This window comes from Trichoplusia ni, chromosome 1 (genome assembly GCF_003590095.1).
Source record: "Trichoplusia ni isolate ovarian cell line Hi5 chromosome 1, tn1, whole genome shotgun sequence".
Taxonomy (NCBI): Eukaryota; Metazoa; Arthropoda; class Insecta; order Lepidoptera; family Noctuidae; genus Trichoplusia; species Trichoplusia ni.
The window spans coordinates 12,768,401-12,795,341 of record NC_039478.1 but is presented as its reverse complement, the minus strand read 5'-3'; the positions used below and the strand labels follow the sequence as shown (position 1 = coordinate 12,795,341).

General features: G+C 33.8%; 4 protein-coding genes across 6 annotated transcripts; 2 read left to right on the top strand and 2 right to left on the bottom strand.

The window, feature by feature from the left end:
• Positions 1-3,083: 3,083 nt before the first annotated feature.
• LOC113495277 (ejaculatory bulb-specific protein 3-like) lies at positions 3,084-6,420 on the bottom strand. Its single transcript, XM_026873946.1, has 3 exons — positions 6,334-6,420; positions 5,704-5,890; positions 3,084-3,322 (listed from the first exon to the last, which is right to left on the bottom strand). Exons 2-3 carry the CDS (start codon positions 5,882-5,884, stop codon positions 3,120-3,122), a joined length of 384 nt encoding a protein of 127 aa, XP_026729747.1. The 5' UTR covers positions 5,885-5,890; positions 6,334-6,420; the 3' UTR covers positions 3,084-3,119.
• Positions 6,421-20,599: 14,179 nt separating this feature from the next.
• LOC113495286 (ejaculatory bulb-specific protein 3-like) lies at positions 20,600-23,305 on the top strand. Of its 2 annotated transcripts, XM_026873958.1 has the most exons (3): positions 20,600-20,795; positions 21,279-21,322; positions 22,823-23,305. In XM_026873958.1, the coding sequence occupies exon 3, from the start codon at positions 22,830-22,832 to the stop codon at positions 23,211-23,213; it is 384 nt and encodes a 127-aa protein (XP_026729759.1). In that variant the 5' UTR covers positions 20,600-20,795; positions 21,279-21,322; positions 22,823-22,829; the 3' UTR covers positions 23,214-23,305. The 2 variants fall into 2 exon arrangements, with proteins under 2 accessions (XP_026729759.1, XP_026729767.1); XM_026873966.1 differs by lacking the exon at positions 21,279-21,322.
• LOC113495323 (ejaculatory bulb-specific protein 3-like) lies at positions 23,291-25,025 on the bottom strand. The gene is made up of 3 exons (XM_026873998.1): positions 24,669-25,025; positions 23,998-24,181; positions 23,291-23,718 (listed from the first exon to the last, which is right to left on the bottom strand). The coding sequence occupies exons 2-3, from the start codon at positions 24,173-24,175 to the stop codon at positions 23,531-23,533; spliced, it is 366 nt and encodes a 121-aa protein (XP_026729799.1). The 5' UTR covers positions 24,176-24,181; positions 24,669-25,025; the 3' UTR covers positions 23,291-23,530.
• Positions 25,026-25,223: 198 nt separating this feature from the next.
• On the top strand, positions 25,224-26,914 carry LOC113495206 (EF-hand domain-containing family member B). 2 transcript variants are annotated; one of them, XM_026873837.1, is made up of 2 exons: positions 25,226-25,839; positions 26,427-26,487. In XM_026873837.1, the coding sequence occupies exons 1-2, from the start codon at positions 25,312-25,314 to the stop codon at positions 26,448-26,450; spliced, it is 552 nt and encodes a 183-aa protein (XP_026729638.1). In that variant the 5' UTR covers positions 25,226-25,311; the 3' UTR covers positions 26,451-26,487. The 2 variants fall into 2 exon arrangements, with proteins under 2 accessions (XP_026729630.1, XP_026729638.1); XM_026873829.1 differs by having other exon boundaries at positions 25,224-26,914.
• The last annotated feature ends 27 nt before the right edge of the window (positions 26,915-26,941 follow it).

The following is a 26,941-nucleotide window of genomic DNA, read 5'->3' as shown; positions in this document are numbered from 1 at the left end:
ATTTGAGTATTTCAATCGGCGCTAACGCTACTAAAAACCCAAATTCTTTAGGACTCCACTCCTTCCAGTCAGAGTCACGCAGAGCATGCGCGAGCGATCCCGTGACTCTGGCTTAGGCAGTAGAAGGGGCACAGGGTGTTTTGAGTTGGTGGAAGTCCGACATATCCCCACGATGTGGGACGTGAAGTTCGACGTGGATTGAAGTCATAAGCGTGTCACCCCGGAAAAACAAAAGAAAAGGAATCCTCTCCTTTTTTAATCATTCAACGGCCAGGTTTTATCGTATTTTAAGGCCCATATCTAACAAGAAGCTGTACTAAGTCAAAACATTTGTCATAATCATCATAACGTTCATTAAATTTTATAGCTGTCATAAATACAAAGCGGTCTTCATTTAAGATGTGATGTGCATCGGCACATAATTGAATTGGTGTTTGGTATTGTGCACGTACTATAATGTTATTTCATAAATTTATTTATTTGGAAAGACGAGAAACTCCAAGACGTGTCTGAAAGGACGACAATAGCAGGATACGAAGTGTATGTTTATTTTTAGGAGTTTTTCTTTCCATGTTCTTCAAAAGCGGAGTGAAAGAGTTACAAATGGTAATTTGTTGTTATTTTTGTGGATTGTTCTGTGGCTTTGAATATCCTTAAGTAAAATTATTTGAGAAATAGTCAGATATACAAGGATTGTTTAATTGTTTATGTATTTAAAAAAAGCCTGAATAAATGATCTTGACTCCTAAGGAACTATTGCTAATACTCCTGTGTCTAATCTTGTTTGTGCATGTGCAGATAAACATAATTCTGTAAAGGTAGTAGTGTTTGACAAGGTCTTTTCTGATTAGATCCTCGAATCTTTGTCATGTTCTGATGTTTTCTATTAAAATCTTTTTCAAGATTAGCAACATTTATGGTAGGATTATATCTTGGTTTGCTAAAATATAGTTAATTCCGTATAATAGGTAAGTTACGGAATTAAAGCCTGAGCTGAATATAGATGCTAAATGTCAGCGAGGCAACCCAGGCAGAGATAATTATCCAAGTTGTTTGCTATTCATAGAAAGGTAAATTGACTAGGTATCATAATCTGCGCATGGTTTATTTAACGCCTGATGTATTAATTAGACGAGCAATAGAACAGTTTCAATCTTTCGTTGCTACATGTAAAACAGAACAGTTATTTAGAAGTTGTTGTAAGTAAAATTTAAACTCATTAATTTAAGTTTAGACAGATTTAGATTATAATTGTGGCCTGTGACCACATTCTCCACTATAGAATTAGAAGACAATGTATAACTCACTGCAATTATAAAAATGCCTGCGGAAAATACAATCGCAAATAACCAAGAGCGCGTTGATGTCTAATTCTCCAAGAAAAGTAAAGTTGTTTTGTCTGATTCATGTCCGCATAATAAGGTAACTGGCGATTTGCAAATGAAGTTAAAATAAACATTTTAACTTTATGTTACAAACTTTTAAATGAATGATGGAAGTACGACCATGGAGAGAGAAAACCTATCAAAGTCTCTTGTTGGGAAAATCCTTGTGAATTGGAAAGGCGTTGTGTCACTCCTTTTTAAAAAATCTTAGCTACAATTCGAGCATCTTATTGTTTGCGATATGATTTTTGCTTTTATATATTGATTAATAATTTACTTTGACAAAAACAAAATTACATGGCCCATGAGGTAAGTTGTTCATTAAAAAAACCTTTCGTTCTTGCTTGCCGTACCAACATTGAGAACAGCTGGGTTTGTCTAACAAAAGATGTAAGAAAATTAAAAAATTAAAAAAAAAAAAAAAAAGCGGTCATAAACTGTAATAATGACTTTAACCCAAGGAAAACCTTTATGTCCGTTTCTCGCCGGGTACAACACCCAGCGAGAACCTTACGAATGCTTGCGCAACTCTTGCTGGCCTGTCTGGGTGAGGATTAAGTCTCGATGGGTGGGTGCTAAGTGCCTACCCCCTTCTGTTTTGAAGAAAGACACGCAGGCCTTTTCTGGACCTTAGCTGAGCTGTTGTTAGCTGAGCGGGAGATAGGTTGCTCTTCCCGCCACTTGTACGTCTGATCCGAGTCAAAAATTTCTTTATTTCGACGTGATTTTGCATGATTCCCAATGCTGAATTGATTTTATGGTTACACTAGCTGACCCAGCAAACGTTGTTTTACCGAATATTTTTTTTTCTAGTTGTATGTATTTTTAATGCCTCATTATAACAAACAATTTCGTCCAAAATACAAAATATTTTTTTTAGATTGGGCAACCCTTATCACTTAGGGGTTTGAAAAATAGATGTTGTTCTAGTTTCAGACCTCTTCAGACCAACCTTCAGATATCCAATATGTGTACAAAATTTCATAAAAATTAGTCGAACCGTTTCTGAGGATTACGGTAACTAACATCATGACACGGGAATTTGATATATTAGAAGATAATGTAATTTTTTTTAGCATAGTCTATTATTCTGTTAGTCAGATTTTATTGTAAAGTTACATGATCTTTACCGGAACACGGTATATACATAGACAATATCTTTAAGTCGGACCTTGTTTATGGTACAGAGCATGGTCAACCTTTAATGTGTTATGTAACAGTCTGACATTGTGTCAATATTTTCTCAGAGAACCGTGTAACAGCATTGCTTGAAATACTGCTTAGCCCTTTACTGTCATAGGTCTCAATTCGCTTATACTATTTTCAACGGTGAGGTTGAATATGTAATCTTTTTCCTGTCATTTCGGTTATGTCTTATTCTCGAACTACTTTTATTACGTCAAAAATTCAAAAGTAAGTTTAATTCAATTTACAGAGAGCATATCTATAGAGTTAAACAAAAAAATGAATTTCTTTGGTTTATTTAAACACAAATATCAAGTATTTATAAATAAAGCTAAAACATTACAAAAGATTAACAAACGTTAATAAAAAAGAAAATACGAGATTTCATAAAAGAGTACTGAGTAGAGTTTGAGCTTGCCTTATCCTCAGACGACAGTACGAAAAGACTATCTATCTCTACATTTCACTTTGTAGTGATAGAGACGGTATGAGGCTTTTTGAGTGATGTCTGAGTTTTCGGCCTTGAGGGTGAGGTCAAGTTAGGTTGTTTTATTCAGGGATCTGGATGCCGTTGGCCCTTGCGCGGTCCTCGTACTTCTTCCTCCATGAGCCGTCTTTGTCGTACTTGGCAGCCAGTTCGCGCCAGATGTCCAGTTCATTCTTGATGAGGTGCTCAATGACCCTGTAAGCTCCCTTCTCCTGAGCCTCCGTGCATTTCTTGCAACCAGTCTCAATGGCGTCTTGCAAATGTTCTGAAATAAAAAGATTTCATTTATGAATCGATCAGAGGCTATATTATATATTCAGTCGCTGAGCCAACTGGAGAAGTAACAGCTCCTTCACACATACTCTATCTTCTATCGTATACCTTTTTACTGTATGCTAAACACTGTGTCAAATATGAAGCTTAAACAAACTCTGTAAACGCATCTGATGAAACGGATACCATTTGTGTACGGTTTAATGTTATCTGTTGTATTTAAGACAGTTAATGACCTATTGTGTTAAATTGATAAAATACTGTGAGAAAAGTTCAGGGTAATTTCTTGTTTTGACTTCAAAAACATAAACATAATTTTACCGTCTTTCAAAATTAAACATTAATATCAGATTCAGTTTTATAAACACACTTTGGGAACAATGTTAATAGCAGATTTCCTTTTTTACTTGTATTATTTCTACATATCAACGAGCAAAGTTTGATAATTCACTATGAATACAAACAACAATGATAATTATGATGTGCTACGTACAGTACATAAGAACAATCATATAATTTTCCTTGTGTCTCAAATAGGAAATGGCTCGTTCAAATACGTGACTTGCCTAAGTTCATTGATGTCTGTTCCTTCATGTTTCCTTTTAGTTTAACTAGCTAGGAAGTACAATATATAATACGTCTATTTTGAGGACCTATACCGCAGAAGTACCCAAAATTTGAGGTAATGTATTTAACAGGCAAAGGCCTGGTAAAACGAAATGAAGACATTTATTCTGAAAGAACAACTTTGACATAATGTCGACTACATTTCCTATCTGACCACCCGAGAAGAGATTTCGAAACAAACTCAGAAGTGGATGTCTCTATTTTTGTGTGTGGATGATAAAGAAGCGAAAACGTATCTAGTTTATCAAGTTAAAATAAGCTATCTCTTTTTAAGTTTGGTGTGAAGTTGTTCAATAAAGAGAATAAGCGCTTAAAGACTCAAGCCAGTCTGTCTAGTAAAATGGTAGAGATCTTTGCTCAGAAGCAGGACAACGGATAGCCGAGAGGTTGAGGCTACCACGCCGAACCCACAGTGGTGCGCGTCGTGTCGCGTCTTGTGAACCCCCTTTGCGACACAAGTATAAACGTCTGTACTGCGGCAGATGTTATAAAAAAAACACCCTTTACCTGAATTCAGGGGCCAACAGTAACAGTATCTTAGCTGCTTCCTTTTAAATTGAGACTTGTATAACGTTTTAGTTGTTGAGTATATGTCTTAAAGACTGTATTTAGCTAATAACGACTCTGAGGTTGGATGTCAATTATTCTAACCATACACGTGATGTATTAAATTATGAAAACGTTTCAAGGCAATAAAATAATGTACCAGTAAATTGTTATTCTCGCACGTTTTAGGGTAAATTTTTTATTTTTTGCTTTTGTTCGGTAATTAATGAAATGTTTTAATTATTTTCAGGCCTTATTTTGTTTTGGAGTTACCTTGGTGTTAAAAAATGTTTCAGTAATGATTTCAATAAGTTTTGGCCGTGGTATGAATAGTTTTGTAATTTCATGTTTTTGAAAGTGAATCATTGAAAATTGCTAAGATTTTAACAACATTACAAAACATCATCCTTCTATTATCGTTAAGATTCTGAGATAAGAGGTATTTTTCTATTTCTTACTGTATGGTTGGTGAGTTAGTTAATTAAATTTTAGTTTTTGTAACAATAGCAATTCTCATATTAATAAACAACATTATGAATGTCATTTTCATTTTGAGAAACAAATATTACTTTTAACCTTTTAACAAAATTATTTATTAGAATGGAGCCAAATTTCAAGTTATATCTAGTTATCAAATGTTACTGTTTTGTTTAACAAGCGGCTTAAGTGTATAACTAGCGCTACCTTATTCTATGATATGATACTGAAATGTAAAGCTTAGAGTGGATTCTCATATTGAAGATATGCTACAGTAGAAGCCAGTAATAGACTTGGCAAAGGAGGTTGTCCTGATTAGTTTCTATAGAAGTAAAGTATCTGTACGCTGATCGAGTGGATTTGAGAGCAGAAAATCCTAAGATCCTTACAGTAATTGTAAAGGCGAGCAACTTGTTATGGTTTTGACTCCCAAAAATAGAGATGTAGAGAAATACCCTGCATGTAGCTTGCGCTAAATGAAGAAATTCTAGCTAATAATTCTAATGAATCGCTCACACCTTTTGCAAAGTCACAACGATAAGATGATATCAAAAATCCATCTAACGACAAATAGATGGAAACTGCAAAGGAAGAAAAGTTTTGCACGACAGTTGGATAGGTCAAGCTTCAAATGGATACTAATAAACTCACCAAAACATAGACACATGTCTCACGAACACTTAACTAGGTTTATATTATTATATAGGTGATGGTAATGTTTACCTTTAAGTTCCTTGCCCTCAGGGCTGCACTTTCCCCTCTCCATGATGCAGTTGACGTACGCTAGGAGCAGACGTTTGTTCTCCAGGATTTCATCCAGGTTGATGTTGTCGTACTTGTCAGTATATTTGTCTTCAGCCAACGCCACAACGGCGAGGGCGCACAACACGAGAACGTATTTCATGGTGACCTGTAATTGGAGTAGGAGAAGTTTGAGTTTTCAGTAAGATGATTCGGGAAGCCAGCCGCGGTTCTTGAAGTGGTTTCGATTTTGTTACGGAAACAAATATTTGCAGGGTATTAGTAATGTAAAGAAAAAAAGAAGATTTTATTATTATAAACCATTGGATTTTTTTTGGAAGAGGATTAGAATAGATGTACAGAAGACGAAACAACAGCAACATATATGGGGTGAATTTCAAGTAGAAAAATAATTTCACTCCTTTACTTAAAAAATGACACACAGAAAATATACCCTCAAAAATCCCTCTCACAAAAATGAAATCTAGTTGCATTGAACTTGAGCACTTTTCCCCAAAATTTATTCCAAACACTAACAAATTAAATCACAGTTCCAATATTTTCTTAATCTTATTAAATATTTGAATCAAACTATATATTTGTATCACCTACCGTATGTTCTTCAAGAGTACAGTAATCGCAAGTCGTCGAGTGACTTATGATGCGTCTGGTAATGATATGCCTCTATATATACTGCCAGCCGGTGTGCTTAAAACATCTAATTTGCCCCTGGTTGGTTCATTATTTTATCTGTCTTCGATGCATAACCCGTGGTCTTCTACAGGGTGTTTCATTGTTTTGATTTTATCTGTCGAATTATTTTTTTAAGTAATGTTATTTTTTTATAACTTTTAATTTGTTTTTATTTGGATTTTTGGAGATACAAGAAAAACTAAGAGTAATAACAATAACTAAGAGTAAATAGTACTATGAAAATATAAGAAAAACAGGCTTTTTTGTCATTTTACTTTGCCGCAGATATGCAATATGACTTCAGTGCAACAATTAGTATCAATTATCATTTCCTTTGACGTTTTTCGCGTTCAACAAGGTCAACTTTTACTGGTTTTATGTCACCTAAACAAATAATAACTTAGATTGTGATTTTGAATCTCAAATGGTCACGATTACATGCAAAAAACCAGGTAAAGTACACAATCTATTACTTAGACTAAACCAAACACTGTGCATTGAATCACTCTTTAGTATTGCATAATAAGACTACGTTTTTTGAAACGACAAGAATAAACACTAGCAATTTAGAAACTTATTTTTGCTTTATGAACAATGATCATATGATGCATTTAAAGGCATTGAGCACATCCATAAACAAATGTCAAGAGAAACGAGACTGAACCAATTTCGAAACATTTGTATCTGGGGTCTACCAGCTCCTCTTAAAGTAAAAGGATTACAAGTGTGGGAGAGAGATAGCACTCTATACCGAGTATTTCACCATCTCATTTCTACAACTACAAAAGTCCGAATATAAGTGTTTTTGGTAGTTCTTTTGATGTATCTTAGCTCTTTTGATGGCCTAAAATAGACTTTGCTATATCTAGATTTTAGACCTTTAAACCTAACATGTATTAATGCTATGTCATAATATTACTGAAACTGTAAACAAATACGAATTTATATTTTATGATATATTACATTTTATATCTTATTTGTAAACATGAGTTTAGTTTATGGCAGAATAATGAAGTTACTTTGTGATGCAATCAAATTGACTTCCTAGGAAGGATGGATTGTTTAAAAAACAATTGTGCAGTATAACAGCTTTAAAGCTCTTTAAGTCAGTAATTATCTGAAGCTTTGGCTATATTTTACAGAAATATTCGTGCCTATACTTTCCGATCTTATCCATAAAAACATTTTTGGGTGAATAATTTTATATTGTGGTGTATTTCCTCAAATTACCAATAAATTTAGCACTTTGGCCAGAAGGAAAGGCAGACATAAAATTTTGATGGTAAACTTACGAAGTTTCTTCACTTGATAACATACTGTGCGATTTCCTTATTGGAATTATAAATAAAAAGGTACCTAAAGCATGGAAATAAGGTACATAATAGATAACTAACTTTGTTATTATACAAAGAAAAATCCCCATACAAAGAAAATAACATTGCCTATTTACCTATTCAGTAAGGAACCGTCTTAACGTGTGCAGAGTCGTAATAAGCTAAGCTTTTTAAATATTTTACTCATGTACCTATATTGTGTGCATCGTAATTCGATTAGGAGTCGATACAGATAATGATATCATTATTGCACTTACAGGTTATAATTAAAACATTTTTTTTATTATCTAATTTGATAAATATTACGCTTCTTCCAAATATTATTTCTCGATTACATATTCAGCACTTTTGTTAATTTAAATACTTTTGTCTATTAATTAAGTTTTCTACTATTTTTAGCATAGCTGTATCCCGCGACTTTGTGCGCGAGGTTATAGATTTGTCATAGTGTTTAAATCGGAAACCCTTAGTTCAACCCATAAAAATAAGTAATATAGATAAATAATAAATTAATTAAAGAAAAAAATCAATTCAGACAATGAACTCGAAAAAAGTGGTTTTCGTGAACACGCTTTGTATGGAAATTATATTAAGGGGAAAAACTCACAGGGTCTTCCGTTAACACAAACGTTAGGTACCCTTGACGTGTGTATTGTTTGTTTTATTGTATTATTCTCATTACTTATTAATAAACATGATTAGCTACACATCTATCCAGTTATTAAATTTATTTTAATTGACATAATTATTTTTCTGAGATTTTGTTTTTCTTTTTATTTAACGGCTCCCATGTTCGCTTTAATCCTTGTATCAGGAGGGTTACTCTGAGTAAGTATTCGTGAATAATACAAACACTTACGCGGGGATGGAACCTGCGACACGCGTCGCGCGTCGCGCGTCGGACAAGCATTTGTCTGATCCACGAATGCTTGTTCCGTGTCTGGGTGTCTTTGTGCAGGTGATTTGTATGTTTGTGTAACCCCCCGCGACACAATACTTCAACAACAGCAATAACATAATTTTGCAACACAGTGGTAGGCCGCCTGTGCTTTTGCAAATGAGTCCTTACTATACTATCTAATGAAGTTTTTAATATGGCCTTAAATATAATCATATTATTTTGATTTACTTATTTAAGTTCAATTGGTGTTTAGACGATACTGAACACATTTTTAATACATTCCAATATCTAGGCTTGACATTTGAATCCATTGTTGTAAAATAAGCAAAGAAGCCGATTTGTTTTTGGGTAAGAATTTCCCTTTTGGAAAGTTTTTCCAAAATGACTTGGGAAAACTTGTGTTTCATAGTACCTAAGTTAGGTGCTATAAGTCATGTAAAGTTAGAAGTAATAGGTTAACATTATGACCATAAATGCATCTCTAAGTTTGATATAAATTCTAAATAACATGAAGTTTATTCAATTTTAACTATAAGTAATTCAAAGTTTAACGTGTTTACAAAATGATTTACGATTTTTATCATTAGATATTAATGCACTTGTTTACCATCGCAGTTATTACCTACATAACCTGACATCTTGTATTTTTGCTTTTCATAAATGCACTTTTTATTAATTGTAGTGTACAGTTCATTAGAAATGAAATAAGTACTCGGATATTTTATTTTTCGTCATACGTCAAATTTAATTTTGTAACAATGAAAAGTTACTAAAATAAAATAACATATACCTAATCATCAAGTATCAAAAACATAAAATAAATAATAATAAATAAATAAATGCGGACAACATCACATACATTGTTCTGAACCCAAAGTAAGTTGCTGAAGCACTTGTGTTATGGAATTCAGATACAACGAAGGTACCACAAACACCCAGACCCGAGACAATGTAGAAATGTGAATTTTTACATTGACCCGACCGGGGATCGAACCCGGGACCTCAGAGCTAGCGACACCTTGAAACCGGTGCGTATGCCACTCGACCACGGAGGTCGTCATAAAATGTATCTGTACTGTGTTTTAACAAATTATGCATATTGAAATAACAGCTTTTTTAGGTTAAGTACAAGTTGCTATATAAAGTGTAGGTAAATGTATATAAAGCAACTCGAATTTAAATTAAGAAGAAAATATTCTAATGTTGTTAATTAATAATTTGAATAATTAACAACAATAGATGTATATATTTCATTTGCTAGTGTATTATCATTAGCAAAGATCTTTATTTACAAACTTTGAGAGGAAGAACAATCAAACTATTCTAAGGTATTACATATTTCAATGTAAAAGACGACTGTGTTATTGAAGAAGATTTTAAAATCTTTTTTGTAATAACCTCAAGCTTATGTATTATGATGATGAATAAATCATGAAATAATCTCAGCCCCTTGCTTTTTCCAGTTGAGTATCCAGGCGCAGTTATAGGCTCCAGTAATAAGTAGCTATTTGTAACTTAATTACACACCTCGGCTTCTTGACTTTATTCAGGAAGAAGAGATCAACACATACCGTTTGTCGTAGGCATACCACTTGACGCCTCAACCTTTTCTAGCAAATCAAGACATCTAGAAAAGTCATATTTTTCTGTGATCACTGGTGATATAAGACGAGAATCGCTCAAAATATGTCTATTACATTTGTCAAAAAGAAATGTTATACGATAACATTCGTACTCTCTTCTAAATTCTAATGTAATGTAACACTGGTTTTGCCTATTTAGTTATCAGCAGCCGGTGTATGATAAATTGCTATGCATTTCATACACCGACCAACGGTACAGGTTAAGTCAGTAAGAGTCTGACACCATGCGCTTTCTTCCCCCGAGGAAGTGGCTGTACACGAGGAATCCACTTAAAAAAAAAAAGAATTCGCCTATCCACTTTTCGCACCCAAGCTTTGACTTCCCAACTAAAATATGAAGCCTGAAACGTTTGCATGTAAAAACTCTTAGTAAGCTAGTTCCACTGTAGCTCGTTTCAATCAGCTGGTGTATAGAGAGTGACAGCTGTTTGTACGCAACAGGGTGTAGCGACCTTCATGCATCACATTGTGTAACGTGCTCATCTGTTTAATACGTCGACTTATATTAGATCAATGTATTAACAAATTACCTGGAAGATCTAGGTGTGACGCATTAGTTGCATAATAATTGTAGGAATGAGAATATGCATATAAAATTTAATTAAATGTTTTTCAGAACAATTTAATATAAAAAGGTTTAAAGTTAAAAAACGCTTTTAAATTAGGTATTGTAATTTTTTCCCCAAAACATTTTCATAATTAGCAAAAAAAATGTGGGATTATCCAAAAGGCTCCGAAGTTGTTGTTATTCAGTACTTAAAAAAATATCGTATAGACGTCATGCCTATTCGCTTTGTATAAAAGATTCTCGATGACTAATTTCAATAAACTTAATAAAGCGTAAGCTATACTCTAATATTAGCTATAAACTAAATTTACAATTAAATTATAACAAAAACAGTTCTATTTTAGTTACATTCTCAAGAGACGTCGAACCAAAATTTTTTATTCTATTTTTTATTAGGATTATTTTAGGATAGTCTTTAAACATTAAACAAATTAATTGTAGGTCAAATATGATCTAGGTTATATTTAGAATGAGACGATTACGTGGGAAGGCCACTCACAAAAATAATAAAACTGCAGTCACAACAAAGTTTGTGTTTTCGTATAATTTTAATGAGACTTTAATTATTTCGCGCAGCAATGCGTTACGTTTAGGTACAAAACATGTTAGAATTGAATCAAAAAGTGAAATAAAAAGAGTTTTTCAAGGATCAACCTATTTGTATTTAAATCTTTGGCTGCTATGACGTAAATATCACCTTAAGGGGATAAACAATTATTATATAAAGAGAATTGTTTACAAAACATGTTGGTAAGTTACGATAAGTTGAGTTATGATATTCGATCCAAATTATAGTTGTTTAGAGATCTGGAAAGTATCAGTTCTCGCAGGGAGTTAGTCTTGTTAAAGAAATATTATATTTAATAATCAGAAATATCTACATAATAGGTTTAAAATTGATGCTTAAAACTTAAAATGCGCAAGAATTTTAGAATTATTTCAATGCTAGAAATAGTAAAACAGAAAAATAATTTAAGAAAATAATTAAATTGTCTTTTATTTATTTGTACGACTGCATGTTGCAATAAAATCTTATGACGCTTGACCCAATCAAATACAATTGCATCTAATATTAATGGATATTCAAAGATCAATAAATTACAGACCTTTAACCTTTATTCTCTAGGATATTCTTTACCGATTGTCTACACCTACCTATTATGAGATTTGAAGCAGGATAGATAGCTGGACTATTGCTCGTGTAGAAACGAGATGGAGCTATGCGTCGGACCGTATGCTGTCTCGCTTTAATAACAGTCCTGTTTTATTGATTTCTAGGGTTCACAGAGTAGGCACTGTTGTATCCACATCTCATTCAAAGATTTTACTAGCCATTCCATTATAAACAAATATAATCATTTTGTAAGAACTCTACATTTAAACGCAACACTAAAAAAAATCAATTTTGACAGGAACTAAGTAATTTTGTTCTTACTTCAGAAATGATTTTCAGTTGATAAACATTGTTTTTTAAATCAGTGTGAAACGGATATTTCGTTGAATCTTAGTAAGAAATAGTTAATTGGGAGTAGCATGTTGTAACAAGACTCTAATTAGGCGCCATAACAAGTATTATTCGCTGTTAAAATGAGCAATTTAATTACACTTGATCGAAATTATAAGCGTGACTTATGATTGGTGATTCCCGAGAATCAACTGCTCGATATAAACCTAATTCTTAGTGAATAGGCATTAATCTGAATTCAGCGCGACTAAAAGTTGTGTAGCCTCTGAGAAAGTGAAAAAATTGGTACATATAGGAATTAAAATTAAAATGCTCAAATTGCTCAGGCGCTCCTCTAATTACGTCAAAAAACATTACTGAAACAAAACGTCTTAGGTTTTACATTCATACTTTATACTGTAATAAAATAAGGTCAGCCTCTCGTACCTATGTATGGATAACTAGTGGTTGCCAACGGTTCCAACTGCTACATCAAAAATGATACTACGTTAACATAAAATTGATAAAGTAACTGGGGATGAAGGAATCTATGTACCGTATTTGGTCCAAATATGTTCAGTAGATTTTGAGTAAAATAATAACAAACATCATGAATTTTCGAGGTATATTTGCAGATACACTCTTTTACAAATACAATTAAAAGTATTGTTGATACGAGTATTATAAAAAAGGAGAGCTACTTATTTATTATCCAAATTAAAAAATCTTACAAAAAAACTAATTATCGCCAATCAGTAAAACAGTTTGTCAATCTACGCTTCTGCGCCTACAATTAAAAACCCCATTAACTCCCTTTTACGCATGACACTGACGTTGCTAACCAGCCCGACGTTAGGTAAACATGTATTTATCAAAATTACACGACCTGTCCCTTACTTGCTGACGAATCTCATCGTTCTGTGACGGACATAAACTTTACTTGGACTTACCTCAGAATAATTGTACAAATCATAGCCCTGGTTTGGAGTTTTCCACAATACAAACGATGGTGTTTTGTGTTGGTTGACCTACTTTTTCAAGATCAGCTGTATGCTGGGAAAATCTTGAAATGTACCTCGAAACTGTGATATTATTTATTTTTAATTCATGGCAATGGCCTAACTCATTCAAGAATAAAAAGTAGTGACTAAAATCACTTCAAGTGCGAATGTTCACTGTTACTGAATCTCGATTTTTATTTCGATTACTTGTTGTTATAACAGTAAGTAGTAGCTACGAAAGGCTTTTTATATGTAAAGGTTCAACTGTCTAGCAATCTTAGATCAAGAGGTACAGCTTGGTGACAGACAGCGGGGCCTTAGTATAAAATAAGACCAGTAAAGTATAAAATAAAAAAATACGTATGGGCGACAATTTGAAATAAATGACCTAACTTTAAATTAATGAGGCGAAACTGACCTACTGTAACGTGCTTAGCTTCCATTCTTCTCGCGATAACAGATGACTAATAAACACATTAAAACTCGCCCTATTTTCTTGCCACAAAGTTATAAATAAACATGCACTTTAATTATTTGAACACTTGAGGGAAATCCAACCGCAACTTACCTTGTTCATATAACTTGATCTTGTTTATCCGAACATAATTATAAGTTCACGGTCCATTATAACGTCATAATTCATAAATAAAAAATGTTACAAACAACTCATCTAGGTCATTTTCGTCATAAGATATTATTTTATAAGGAAAAATATGCACGATATAATGTTTCATCGAGTTTTATGTGTATGCAGTAAGTGAAATTTCTAGAAGCTGTATTGATTGAAGGAATGAATAATCTAAATATAAAAGATGTCCTTCACTTTTCGAGCCCTTTGAGATCGGATCATCAAGAAGGTGTTACGGTGCAATTTGGGGGATGCTTTAGTTCAGTACGCTGAGAATATTAATTTTAGAAGGATTTTTAAAGACAAGATTTTTAGAAACCCTTTCCGCGCTTAGGTTCCATATTTGCCCAATAGTTCTAGATTCAAAGGCAGTCCTTAATCATACATCAAGCGGAAATATTGACTCTTATAACATTAAAACAGTCACTACAACGTTGACTTTAAAAGGAAATCTTATAAATAATGCAGTCACTATAAAATCAATTGATACTGTTTTATCACTTGTCTTAATAATCTTGCTAATCGTTTCTGTTAACGCCATCTACAAGTGGGTTTCATAGGAACTATTGCAGCATTCTTTATGTGCCTTGTTCGATCATTTTCAATGGTTCTCGTGTATTTTTCCACACGCGATAGAGGACGCTGAACAACGCGTTTCTATTTAATGTTATTTTTAACTCCTGTACCTATAAAAGTGAACCGCTTCCTCCAAAAGCATCACAGGAGGAAACTTAATTATCAAAGCAAAAATTAAGTTCTACAAAATTTTAATGGTTCGGTAAATTGTATTGGAGATTAAACTTTTTTTGACATGATAAACTTATTTCTAGACAAAGTTGTTAATTTTTCAGAAGCTATAAAAATATGTCCGGGCAATTAATGAAAAACCTCGTGGTCACGTAAGTCATGTAGAACTTGGCTCGCTCGGTCCATGGATGGGTGACCATGGTGATGTCGTAATTTTTTTTTCGATTTCGGCTGTCCATTGTAGATTATTTATTTATTTATTTATATAGATCATCAACGAAGAATAGGTACACCTTATATGCTATACAAGAGAAAAAGAAGTTACAGTTATTTTGGGTAGGCAAAAGCCAGAAAGTCTTAAGGAGTATCGTTTTGCTCGGATACTTTGCAGATGATGTTGAAAGTCCATAACTTGTTTACAATACGTATATTGGAGCAAGTTCGACCTATAAGTTACGTGCTCTTCTAAGTTAGGTTAATTAATAGGCAAGCCTTAACGTATGATTTGCATGTAATTTACAAGACGTGTAGATGAACTGATTACGATATTGAGTTTGCGGAAATTTTACATTGTTGCATTAACAGTAACGTGTCATAATTGGATGGTTGGTGGTAATGTGTTGGGTACCTTCACAACTGACGTTAGGAAGAGATGGTTTTAATGGTCGAATAGTTTTTATGCATTTAAATCCTGAATCCCTAGATCTATCCATTGGGAAATAACTGAAACTCTGTTAGTTGCTTGTTCACGATTATGTAATCGAGCCAAAACAGAGCGAAACATTTGGTATGAAGTTAGTCGTTGGTGCAAGATGACAAAAATAAATACTAATGTTGTAGAAAGGACGGGTTAAGTTTAAAAAGAATTTATATTAAACTTTCCAGCACAAGTTGCAATTAATATATCAATCAATTTACTAAAAAGACAACTCCTTTCCCAAAGACAGTTAAAACAAATGCAGGTTCGTGAAATATACAAAAGCACTGGCTGCCTCGGCGAACTTTGTTCCGTTTGGAAGCAAAAATAATAATACTAACATAAAAAAAATATGTACGCACTTACTTTCAGTTTTCATCAATCTGCACACGGTTAGCAAATATGAGTGAAATTGGTTATATAGCTTAGGACTCTATCGCAGATAAACAACGTGTCGTGTGCTTGATATCTCATAATTATTATCAAAAAATTGCATTTAATAATTTTATTGTCTATCATTATTTAAGACCTGGTTTAAAGGGTCACTAGATACCCTGTATTCTATGACTCACAGTCTACTTGGCGCCTTTTCGAGCGACATGTACACAAGGTCGCAACTAACTAACTTATGTATTGTCAATTAGCATATTAATATCTTGTTATTATTGTCTCACCTTTGGCTTCGTTCTGGGAATATCGACGCCATTTTTATTCTGTATCACGAATAGTTCATCTGTATAACTTTAATTGCTACATAAACATTGGTGTAAATCAAGGCTTTTTGTTCTTTTAGTTGAACATTAAATGAAACGGCGAATGTTCGATAGACTTCCCAAACTTTTCAAGATGAATTAAAAAAAAAATGTAGTATGAAAACAGATGATCAAAGTTTAGGGAAGGGTTACTACAGTGTGTTTTAGGTGGTAAGAGTCTTCGCCAAAAAACATTGCGAATGGATGAGAAGGCCTTTTTTCGACGGGAAATCATCAAATGACTTCTACCATTAAATTTTAGGATGTTGATGTTGCAGAAGGTAAACGGTGCCTTAGACGTCATCTTGCTTTGTGGGAGGAGGCTTTTTTAAGCTGTTGAACTATATATCAAAATAAACACATTTAAAATCATAACAATAAAAACATACCAAAGGAGTAAAATAAATTGACTGTCACTTGTTACTGTCAGATGCTTCTGTTAAACAAGTTAACAAATATATACTTTTCATTGTATTAATTAAGCTTAATTTAATAATTTCTGATTAACCAATCAACCGATTATTAATTAATCACAAATCATAATTAAAATTACGTTTTCCAATACAAAATCGTGCTTCTCAATACAAGCTTCGAACACGCGACGGTTATTCAGGCTGCGCCCGCGCATCCAACATGGAGGCTCGCGCATGCGCAATCACCATCCACCATTGTCAAGCGTCTAGGATCATTAAGAATTCAATTCCTGGTTTACATAACGCCAGAATATGATATGTTCGTACAATGTGACAGATTTCATGACAACTTATGCAATCGACCCTGGAAAATAGAAGTGGAAGGAAGTGTATACGTGTGTCACTGTTATGAGATGATGATTAACCTTAGTTTATTCTGGACAGATTTTCACCAATATGTCGTAAGTTATGTAAAATATTTATATAGTAGCTAACAGTTTAAAATTTTGTCTAAAATATATAGGTGTAATCATTAATCTAAACTCTTATGGGATCTATAAATTTAATTATGTGTATGTTTGACACCGGTTTTCGTAATACCTACATTTCATGGGCACTTCCATTTCTACTTGAATCTTCCACGACTTCGCCTACGTTCAGCGTTTCCTTGCATGCAAAAACCAACACAGTAGGTACTCATTGTGTGTACAGACAAACAAAGGAATTTATTAGATTTTTCTATTTGTATATATAGTTGCGATATCGCTAATAGATGTATAATTACCTCACTACAAGTTTTTATTGTTTATCTTTAAACATAATAAATTATAATGAATAAAGACGTCTAGTGGAACAACAATCCTAGTGTTTTTTCTGTTTTTTTTTTTTAATGTTACACCCATCTCAACAGCAAATGCATTTGACGTTAAGGTGCTACCTAGCAGTTTATTATAAATTGATTAGCAAGTCTTATATATCTTTTTAGCAAGTCTTAAATAAAGAAAAACCTTTTAGACATATGTAGTTAGCATTCTAAGTTTTAGAATAAAACATTTATAATTTGTATTGATCACTGATCAATGATAAATCGATATGTTTGATGATGAAACAGATATTTTTTTTCTAAAACTATTATCAAATTATTTTTTACTTGAAATTGGTCTTAATAGTTTATTTATTTATCAAAATACAAAAGACAACAATACATTACAGTATCTAATATAATTGTACAACAGTTTCTTTGTATATTACGATGTCGCGACTTCAAGAAAAGGTAAATTGAAATTCAAACAACAATAACATTATCTAACAAATTCTTAATTAGTAGTAAACAATGTTTAACGTATCTACTGACAAGAACAATTTAAATTTACATCAAATTAAATCCTCTTTTGTTGCAATTTAAGCCGTAGTTTAAGTTAAGCAATTTGCAGGCAATTGGCTAATAACTTTAATTGTCAATGAGTTTTTTTATGGTAATCTCGTGTAAAGTAACGACACGCCATTTATTAAACTTACAAGTGTTATTGTAATTAAAAATAGTGCATAAATTTATTTAAAGTGAAATAACAATTTTATAGTTTATAAAATATATCATTTAAGGAAATTAATTTCGTTGATGAATTACGACTTTTTGTCTTGTAATTTCTTTGAAACTTTCAACTCTAAATCGATTTTGGTTCTATTGACATAAAACAAATGCTTTGTAAGATGATAGCACGGAAGTATGGAAGGTGCACTAAAGTGAAATTTAAGATGGCATCGCAAGCGCTTAGTCGACTCTACCTGTGATCAAAAGGCTGGTTTATTGTTTGTGTGTAACTTAATATTGATATACACTTTTTTTACGTTACTTGTTCAATGGACTATTCCAAAAGGCTTGCAATTTTGGGTTTTTGCGGACCAGTCCATCGGGTCGGCTAGTTTAGGTACAAAATGTAAAATATTAGTATTACATATAATGTTTAGAGAACAGAACATTTTAAAATAATAATAGGTATTTCCTAATTTGAACAATAGCTAAAATTGCTAATTGTTAACGCGAATCAAGCAAAATATTTATTCCCAGTACCTATTCGGTAAGTACTAATGAAAAATGTTTTTGTTCCATTCAATGCCGTTTGTGCAAATCTCCGGCTAAAACTAGCAGATACAGTATGTGATTAAAATTGAGATTTTTATTTACAAATTTTGTTAACATGAAGATTATTTCAAAATTTTGTTTCCCACCGAAACGTAATTATGAATTGTACAGAAGACTAAAATCAGTGTGTTGATGTAGGTTAGTAACAGTGTATCTTGGGTAATATCTCCAATCCACCCAGATAATAAACCTTCCTTTTCTTCGGGGTTGAAAGCATCAATTCACGACGTGGGGGTATTATCCAACTACGTGGGGAAATGTCGGACTTTCGAAAACTAAATACACGTTGAGCTTTGGTACAGCTTAAACTTTCAGAGCAAGAGCCACGGGATGGCTCGCACTTGCTCTCCATGTCTCTGGCTGTCCTCAATCCTGGTAAGGATTTCTTTTCAAAGGGTTTGTGTTTAGACCCTACCTACTCCTTGCAGGAACAGACGTGCAGAAAGACATGCCCCTCTCCTTCCTGGCTGATCGGATGACAGGGCTGCCTGCAGGCAAGACCTTACGACCTTACATTTTCTGGTCGCATGTTAAAAGTTGTCCTGGTTCATTCCATCAATATAAAGACTGTATTAGTTTAGTATTAAGTATTTAGGAAATCCATTGCTCTGTTTTTCTTTTCACCCGAAATATAACCACTAATTTTCCTTTCATAATTTACCTTAAGCATTTTTCGTCCCCTCCTTTGATTTGCATTTATGAGGTCAATTACACATTCAAGATGTTTTCTAGTTACAACTAAGTTGCCGCCCTTGTGTTAAATATTATCCTGTTTCCTTCGAGTCTCGGTCACGTAGTCTCTCTGACTCATTGCTTGTCATATTTTAACATTTGGACTTGTTTGTAGGAAAATTTATTTACTTAAAGTTCAGCGATGGGATCTTAACTATGGATATTTTATGAATGCAGCCCTCGTCGTCTATTTGACTATAACCCCATCACAGTTAAATTACACATACACATTTGATATAATTTAAAATAGAGCTGTAATCCTAGGTTATCGTTCATACTAATAAAATCAGTTGTGTAGCATTATTATACGTCTTCGCCCACCTGGCATCTTGTGTTGTCAAAGACATCCAGTCTTTGACAACACAAGATGCCAGGTACCTCCATACTAAATTTCGAGAGTTAAGTGGTAATAAACATTATAGGTACACCTACAAACACAAACTTTCGAATTTCAAATATCATCGAATTTCAAACGAGGGACGTTATTAACAACTAATTACCTACGTATAATTTGATCTAGTTATTACAAAGTATTGTCTTTCATTTGTCTAGCAGGTAAAGTCTTCCTTTGCGTGATTCAAGGAACTATCGCAAATATAATCGTTATGGACAAGAGGAAGTGAACTAGAAAACAAAGGAACTAAACTTTGAATGTCATATTCAATGTTAAAATGTACAATGCAAATTAACTTTGTAGCTAAATGAGAAAAAAAATTGTCTCTATCTATCTCTATCTTATTTTAAGTTAATGCTATCGTATTATTTACATAGATTTACAAAAAGACAGACCATGAGGTTAGTATAGGTAGTTTGAAGCTTTTTAGGATTATAAGCTCTTTTATAAGAAAGGTGTAAGATGTGTGTCTGTGGCACCGTAGCTGCTAAACGAATGAACCGATTTGGATGCGGTTTTTTTTTGTAGGGAAATTTTAAATTTTACCTTGTCACTGGTAAAAATCTTTTTATAATATTGATTTAATCAGTTTGTAGGAATACTTAGCTTACTTAATTGTTATGATTGAGCTCAAAATGGGATTGTAAAGTGACTGTAGGGCGTGATCGCAACGATTGCACATTTCTTTAAACATCAGAAATATGTAGATGAGAAGGCATTGCTTGACTCAAAATAAAGACGTACTTGGACAATATTATTAAATCAATCTATTGTTTGAGTTCCTACATGTGCCTTTGATATCAGTGGCACATTACACCCTGAAAACAATCGGACGTGTGATTGTCACTTCCTTTAAATATTAATTGTAAATGCAGTCCATAATTATCTGCTTTACTGTATTGTGTTAATCATTTAAATAATTTTATATGAAGAGAAAATAATTCAAGATCCAGACCGAAGAAAAGCTCCTAAGGAGCATTTACGGTATGTGCTTTTTGTTATTAATACGCAATGTTACTAATCATTAAGTTTATAAGAAAAAAAAACATGAACCATATAAATTATTTAAAATTTATGAATAAAACCGACTTCAAATAAAAACTATTTGAGACAAACTTGCTGAAATGACAGCTTCATCATTTCACCTTAAATACCTAAAAAAAAAATAACTGGTTCATCTATTACGTCGTTATGAAAAAAGAATCCCTCCTTTTTGAAGTCGGACAAGAACAATTGAGTCATCATAATCCGTGTCCTATATCGAGATTAAACTTGTAAGTAACACGCAACTCGACAAATCATCTCGATCGCTGACCGATACGTACTTGTTCTTCTAATTAAAACTACCTCGTAATGCAACACCATTGTTTATGATATCCCGATGGTTATTATATGCAAAATGTCGTCACAATGCTTGATTAATTCAAGTGGTGAATGCAGTATAAATTGTGTTTTGTCGAGATGCAGGCGTCACAGCCCAGCGAAGGGTCGAACAGAGCTCACGACGACCGGTGAGTGGGACTACCCTTTAAACCTTTCTTTTCAATTATTTATACCATTTAATAATAAAATAAAATAACAGTATAACACCCCTAATCGTAAATAATAACCCAATAAATTTGCTGTGTGCGTGTAGTGTTAACGGTAAATTTGGTTTAGTTTTTGATTGATTAGGTTATTGATCGATAAATCAATTTTTGTAGCTTTTATGACGTTTCACATTTGGGTAGTATTTTTGAGTCCCTTTTTAATAATTTAATTCAAAACTAATGAACGTTTTTGTATAGAAAATAATGGATTTTCCGTAAATATTTCAATTGTTCAAAATAATTGTTTCGTTTTGGTGTTAAATGACATTTTTTTTATTTTTGAAATTTAACTGGAGACAATTTTTTTTCACCTTATCTTGTGCAATAGTTCAAATCTTACAAATCCTAATTATAGGATACCTACATAAAAATAATTTAATAAGCCAATTAGACAACTTTTAAAGGTTTTTTTTCTTTACATTTTCATACTTATTAAACGTATCGATGAATTTAGATGGATAAAGTGAAAGTGACTCAGATGTTTTCGGAACATTTTCACTTAAAACCGAATTAGAATCCCATCAGTGTACCTACCTACGTATCACGCATGACGTATCTGACTACGTATCACATCTGATCTGTTATCTACACATTAATGACTATTTTTACTGATATCCCTGTAACACCTAATCTTACATCGTGTGTTATACATTTAATCGTACAGCCATTCCTCAGGTGTGTCACTCTTACCTAAATATAAACATAGGTTATGTAACGTAGAACATGTTATAGTTCGCGTTATTATAAAATAAGTCGGTTAAGTTATCATAACAAACGCCGGTTCTTTTGTTGTCCTTTTATAGGATTAAATAATAACCATTTCTTTTTTTACAAAACGATTCCTATGACTTTAGCTTCGATTAAATAATCGGAAATATCTCCAATAAGACGTGGATAAAACATCTGTTCGTAAAGCCCAAGAGCAATGCAACAATCGTTCATTATCACACTCCTGACAATGAGACAATAGGTAATCATAGTAATTAATATCAACACTGCATGTCCGTGAACCACCACTAAACAATTATCCGTAGCTGGTTCCCAACCATTGTCGTATAGTTTTATAATAAACTGGTGGAAAAATTATTGATTCTAGATGTAGATGTAGATGTAGTTGTAATGAATGCATGACTGGACCTACTGATTGATACCTATTAGGTAATTGCTGTGGCACGCTGTCAAAGAGCAAATAGCGGGTGCAATGCAACTGTCAATTGTAGGAAGTCATAATTGGGACGTTCAGTTGATAATGAGCATAGTACCTTATACTATAGGTATTGTAGACTGTTATGAGTGCTAGTGTACATGTGACGTTGTACAGTCAGCGTATTAAAATCATATAAACGAAATTCTCAGACTGACACTCTCAGTGTAGTGATTATCTCCTGTACGATGAGTAAAGAATTTATTTTTCTCTTACAGATTCAACATGAAACTTCTTATAGCAGTAGCGTTACTATGCGTGGCGGTCTCTTGGGCCAAGCCTGCCTCCACCTACACTGACAAATGGGACAACATTAATGTGGATGAGATACTAGAGTCACAACGCCTTCTTAAAGCTTACGTTGACTGCCTGCTCGATAGAGGTCGCTGCACTCCTGATGGCAAAGCCCTCAAGGAAACTCTTCCCGATGCTCTCGAACACGAGTGCGTCAAGTGTACGGAGAAACAGAAGTCTGGCTCAGAGAAGGTGATCAGACACTTGGTAAACAGGCGTCCGGACTTGTGGAAGGAGCTGGCGACCAAGTATGACCCTGACAACATCTACCAAGACAGATACAAGGACAAGATCCAAGCTGCCAAGGGCCAGTAACGTGGCAAGACTTAGCTGTGAACGTTCCACAGCTAGTGAATAGGTGATGGAAGTGTAAATTGTGATTAAAAACGCAGTTACCAAAGCTTTAATTGGAGTTTATTTCAATAAATTATTTGTATCCATTCTAATTATCGAATTTATTTATGTATCATTTATATTATAAAGATTACTGAGTTCAATAAAATTAGAGTTATTTTATTATAATTATTTAAATCATTTGTATCATACATCCTTATAATAAATCTGACATTACACATCCAATTTTGCATAGTATATACAAAGCGCCTGATGATACCTTAATAGCAATACTTAAATTAGTCTTTCTCTGCTAAGAATTTATCGAAGGACTCTTTGAACTTTCTTTCCTTGTCATATTTCTGGCTGAGCTGCTCCCACGCCTCTGGATGGCGGTCAATGACCGCTTGAATCACTTTCTTTATCAATTGTTTTTGTTTTGGACTGCATTTCCCACACGTGGTCGCCAAAGCTTCAGGTATTACTTCTGTAAAGAAATAAATGAATGATGTAACTTTTATGTGGTTTGATTGTGTTCAGTTCATGTTTCCACCTACTTGAACCAAGAAAAAAGCAAAATGCCTATCGAAAACAGAGTTAGTCTTATCTTCTGCCATAGATATTACTAAAAAACGTAGCTTATCTTCACGGGGATTTTGATGAATATATAATTATCTGATCCCGTTCGTCGGTAGGTACCTACAATATTTGAATTGTGAATAAATCAGCTTGTAGAAATGAAAAAGTTCTTCAAAATTCGACTTACTTTTAAAGTCCTTCGCTTCAGGGGTACAAGGCCCCTGGTCTAAGAAACACCTGGTGTAACTGATCAATATCCTGTCATTCTCAATCAGAGGCTGTACGTCAAAACTGTCATACTTGGGGTTATAAAAGTCAGCTGTTACAATAGTTGTTAATGCCAAGATTATGCAGACGGTTTTCATTGTAACCTGAAATGAACAATTGAAAGACAGTATAGACAGACAGTATAGATAGACATGACAGTAGACATAATCCCAGTTAACAGAGGTCGATTATAGTCATCTACCACCACAATTATTTCGAGCGCTGTGATTGCAAGAAGGAAATAGATTTTGCAGTCTTTTGGTATGATTGATTGGCTTGTCTTAGAATTCAAAGATGGTTATGCAAATGACATACTAATTGATCAGCTTTTCAGGAACCTGAGAACCAAAGTATAGATAGTGTTTTTTCTTGTACAAATAAGAGTACAGAAAAATGCTAATTGGAAAATTTAGGTGCAGAGGTATCTGCCTACGTTATGCTGTCTCTATTACTCCATAATTTACTTAAAAAATTAGTCGATTGTCATTTAGCGAAAAATTTAAGTAGTGTGTAGCTTAAAGAAGACTTATTCAAATTACTTTATAAATAAAAGATTGTGTAAATAGTGTAGAATAGACAATGTAGACATACCTCATCAGATTCATCTAACGACGCTTTAATGATGAGAGTCGTTCTGATAGTATCTCTGTTCGTATTTAGTTGTATTGTATTCGCACTGAGGTTCAAGAAAACTTCTAAAAACTTTGCGGAAACTCCATTGACGAGCAATTATCCAATCATTTAACGAATGAACTGTGTCAAGTCAGGATACCATAACACACGACTGCGTGTAAGACAAATACCTAGTTGTATATAAAGCCTTGTTTGTCATTGTCCAGTGCGCACAGAGCAAATACAAGTGATTATTACGGTCTACAAGACGTGAGTACGATCGTAAAGTGTGCATTATCGATACGTCGCTACTGATACGTTTGTGAATCATGCCTACTGCCGGATGACCCTTGATTTTAATGACATGACTTGTATAAGTAGCCTTAATAGTTTCCTGTACACACCTTTTCATTGCTGCTCTTAGTTATAGGCATATTAGTCTTCAAAACTAACAACGGTCTTTAAATATACTTAGAAACTCTTTTTAATATGAAAACTTCTTTATTTTTAATTGAAAAAAGTTTAAATGTCGACAAAAATCATGACATAAGTCAAGTTTTCATTTTTGTGTAACATACAAAAATATTTTTAATTACTTTTATGAATAATTATAGTCAAAAATATGCCTAAGAACTGCATGAAATTAACCTCTGGGGGGAAGGGGAACCTTGGGAAATTCATAGAACGAGACCCAAACGTCTGTGCAGCTGGTAAGCCTTCAGCTCAGGCACAGGAAACTGTTGCGCTAGCACTGCAACATTATCTACTGAAAGACGCTGCAGATGCTCTTTTAAGTGACGCTATAATCCCTGAACCAAAACCTCGACCCCTCCCACCTTTACGTAAGCCCATACCCCAAGATACACGAAATTCAGGTCCTTTTAATCAGGTGGCTGATCTCATCAATCCTCCTACTAAATCCAAATTTAAATGTCTTGTTGATGACTTTATGGATACGGCATACACATCATATTGGAAGAAACCTCTCGGAAGAGTTAGAGATCCTGTACCTATGCTTCCAGAAGGTTTTGACGCTACTGGAACAACTTTCGGCAAACCTACTGAATACAGTTGTGACTTGTATGAAGTGATAACGCCCAAAATTCCTCTACCGGATAAAACACCTTACTCTGAAGGACCTGGCGTGCAGGTAAACCGCAACTATTGTGCACCAGCATTTTCTAAGGATTTCACTTATGGATACCGTACGTTTGTTGACAAGCGAGGCACATATGGCCGGTGTTGTATCACTGATGATAGGACTATACTTGGCACCGCAGATAGAGCAATAATAAGTTCCGTACAGTCCAACTTTTTGGATGCCACTCAACCAAGAATCAGTAAAGTTTTAGCACCTAATAATAACATTAAAGATGTGCCACATGGATATACTTTTGGTAGACTCAAGGCTCCAGATAATTTACCTGAGTGTCTAACATTTTGTGAAATCAATCCAGGGGTTGCGTTCTTTAGAAAATGTTTGAATCATCTTAACACCTTGAGGAAGGGATTTTCCAGGCGATTTTTACCTTCATTTTTCCATAAGTTTTACATGAATCTAAAATATTACGACAAAGAGAGAACTGGTTGGCTCCCAAAAGATTTCGTTTATGAGTATTGTGCAACGAAACTCATAAGATTTGACCATTCGTTAATTGAGCCCCTTTTGTCGATGTGGGAAGCTTTCGACGGACAGAGAATTAAATATAAAACTTTTGTACTCGTTCTTAATTACAGAATACCTTCTCCAGAAATACCTAAAATACATGACCTACCGGAAGATTGTCTTGATTTTCGCACAACTTATACTGAAATGGTTAAACCTGGACAGGAAGTAGATAATGGGCTCAGAGCTGGATTGCCGTCGGGAAGATATTTTGATCGGCCTTATCCTATCATTCCTGAGAGATTGTCTAAAGCAGACACGATTTGTCTTCCGCAGGAGTCTGACGTTAGGTGTTGCATTAGTCCAAGTGTCCTAACATTGCTCTTTGTTAGTCATCGAGATTTGTTCGAGAAAAGAGAGCCTCACACTGTTAGAAGAGTATTCGAGGCAGCTGGAGAAAAGTTTACCGACGAAAAATTCAACGCTGTTTGGGAAGCAGCCAAGAAACTTCATTCACAAGGTTGGGTTTGTTATGAAACATTCAGACAAACATTAGAAAATCATCCGGAGCTTTATGAAATAAAAGAAGAAGAAATCGATTTGAATGCATAATGATTTACATTTATTTGGTATATATATTGTGTCA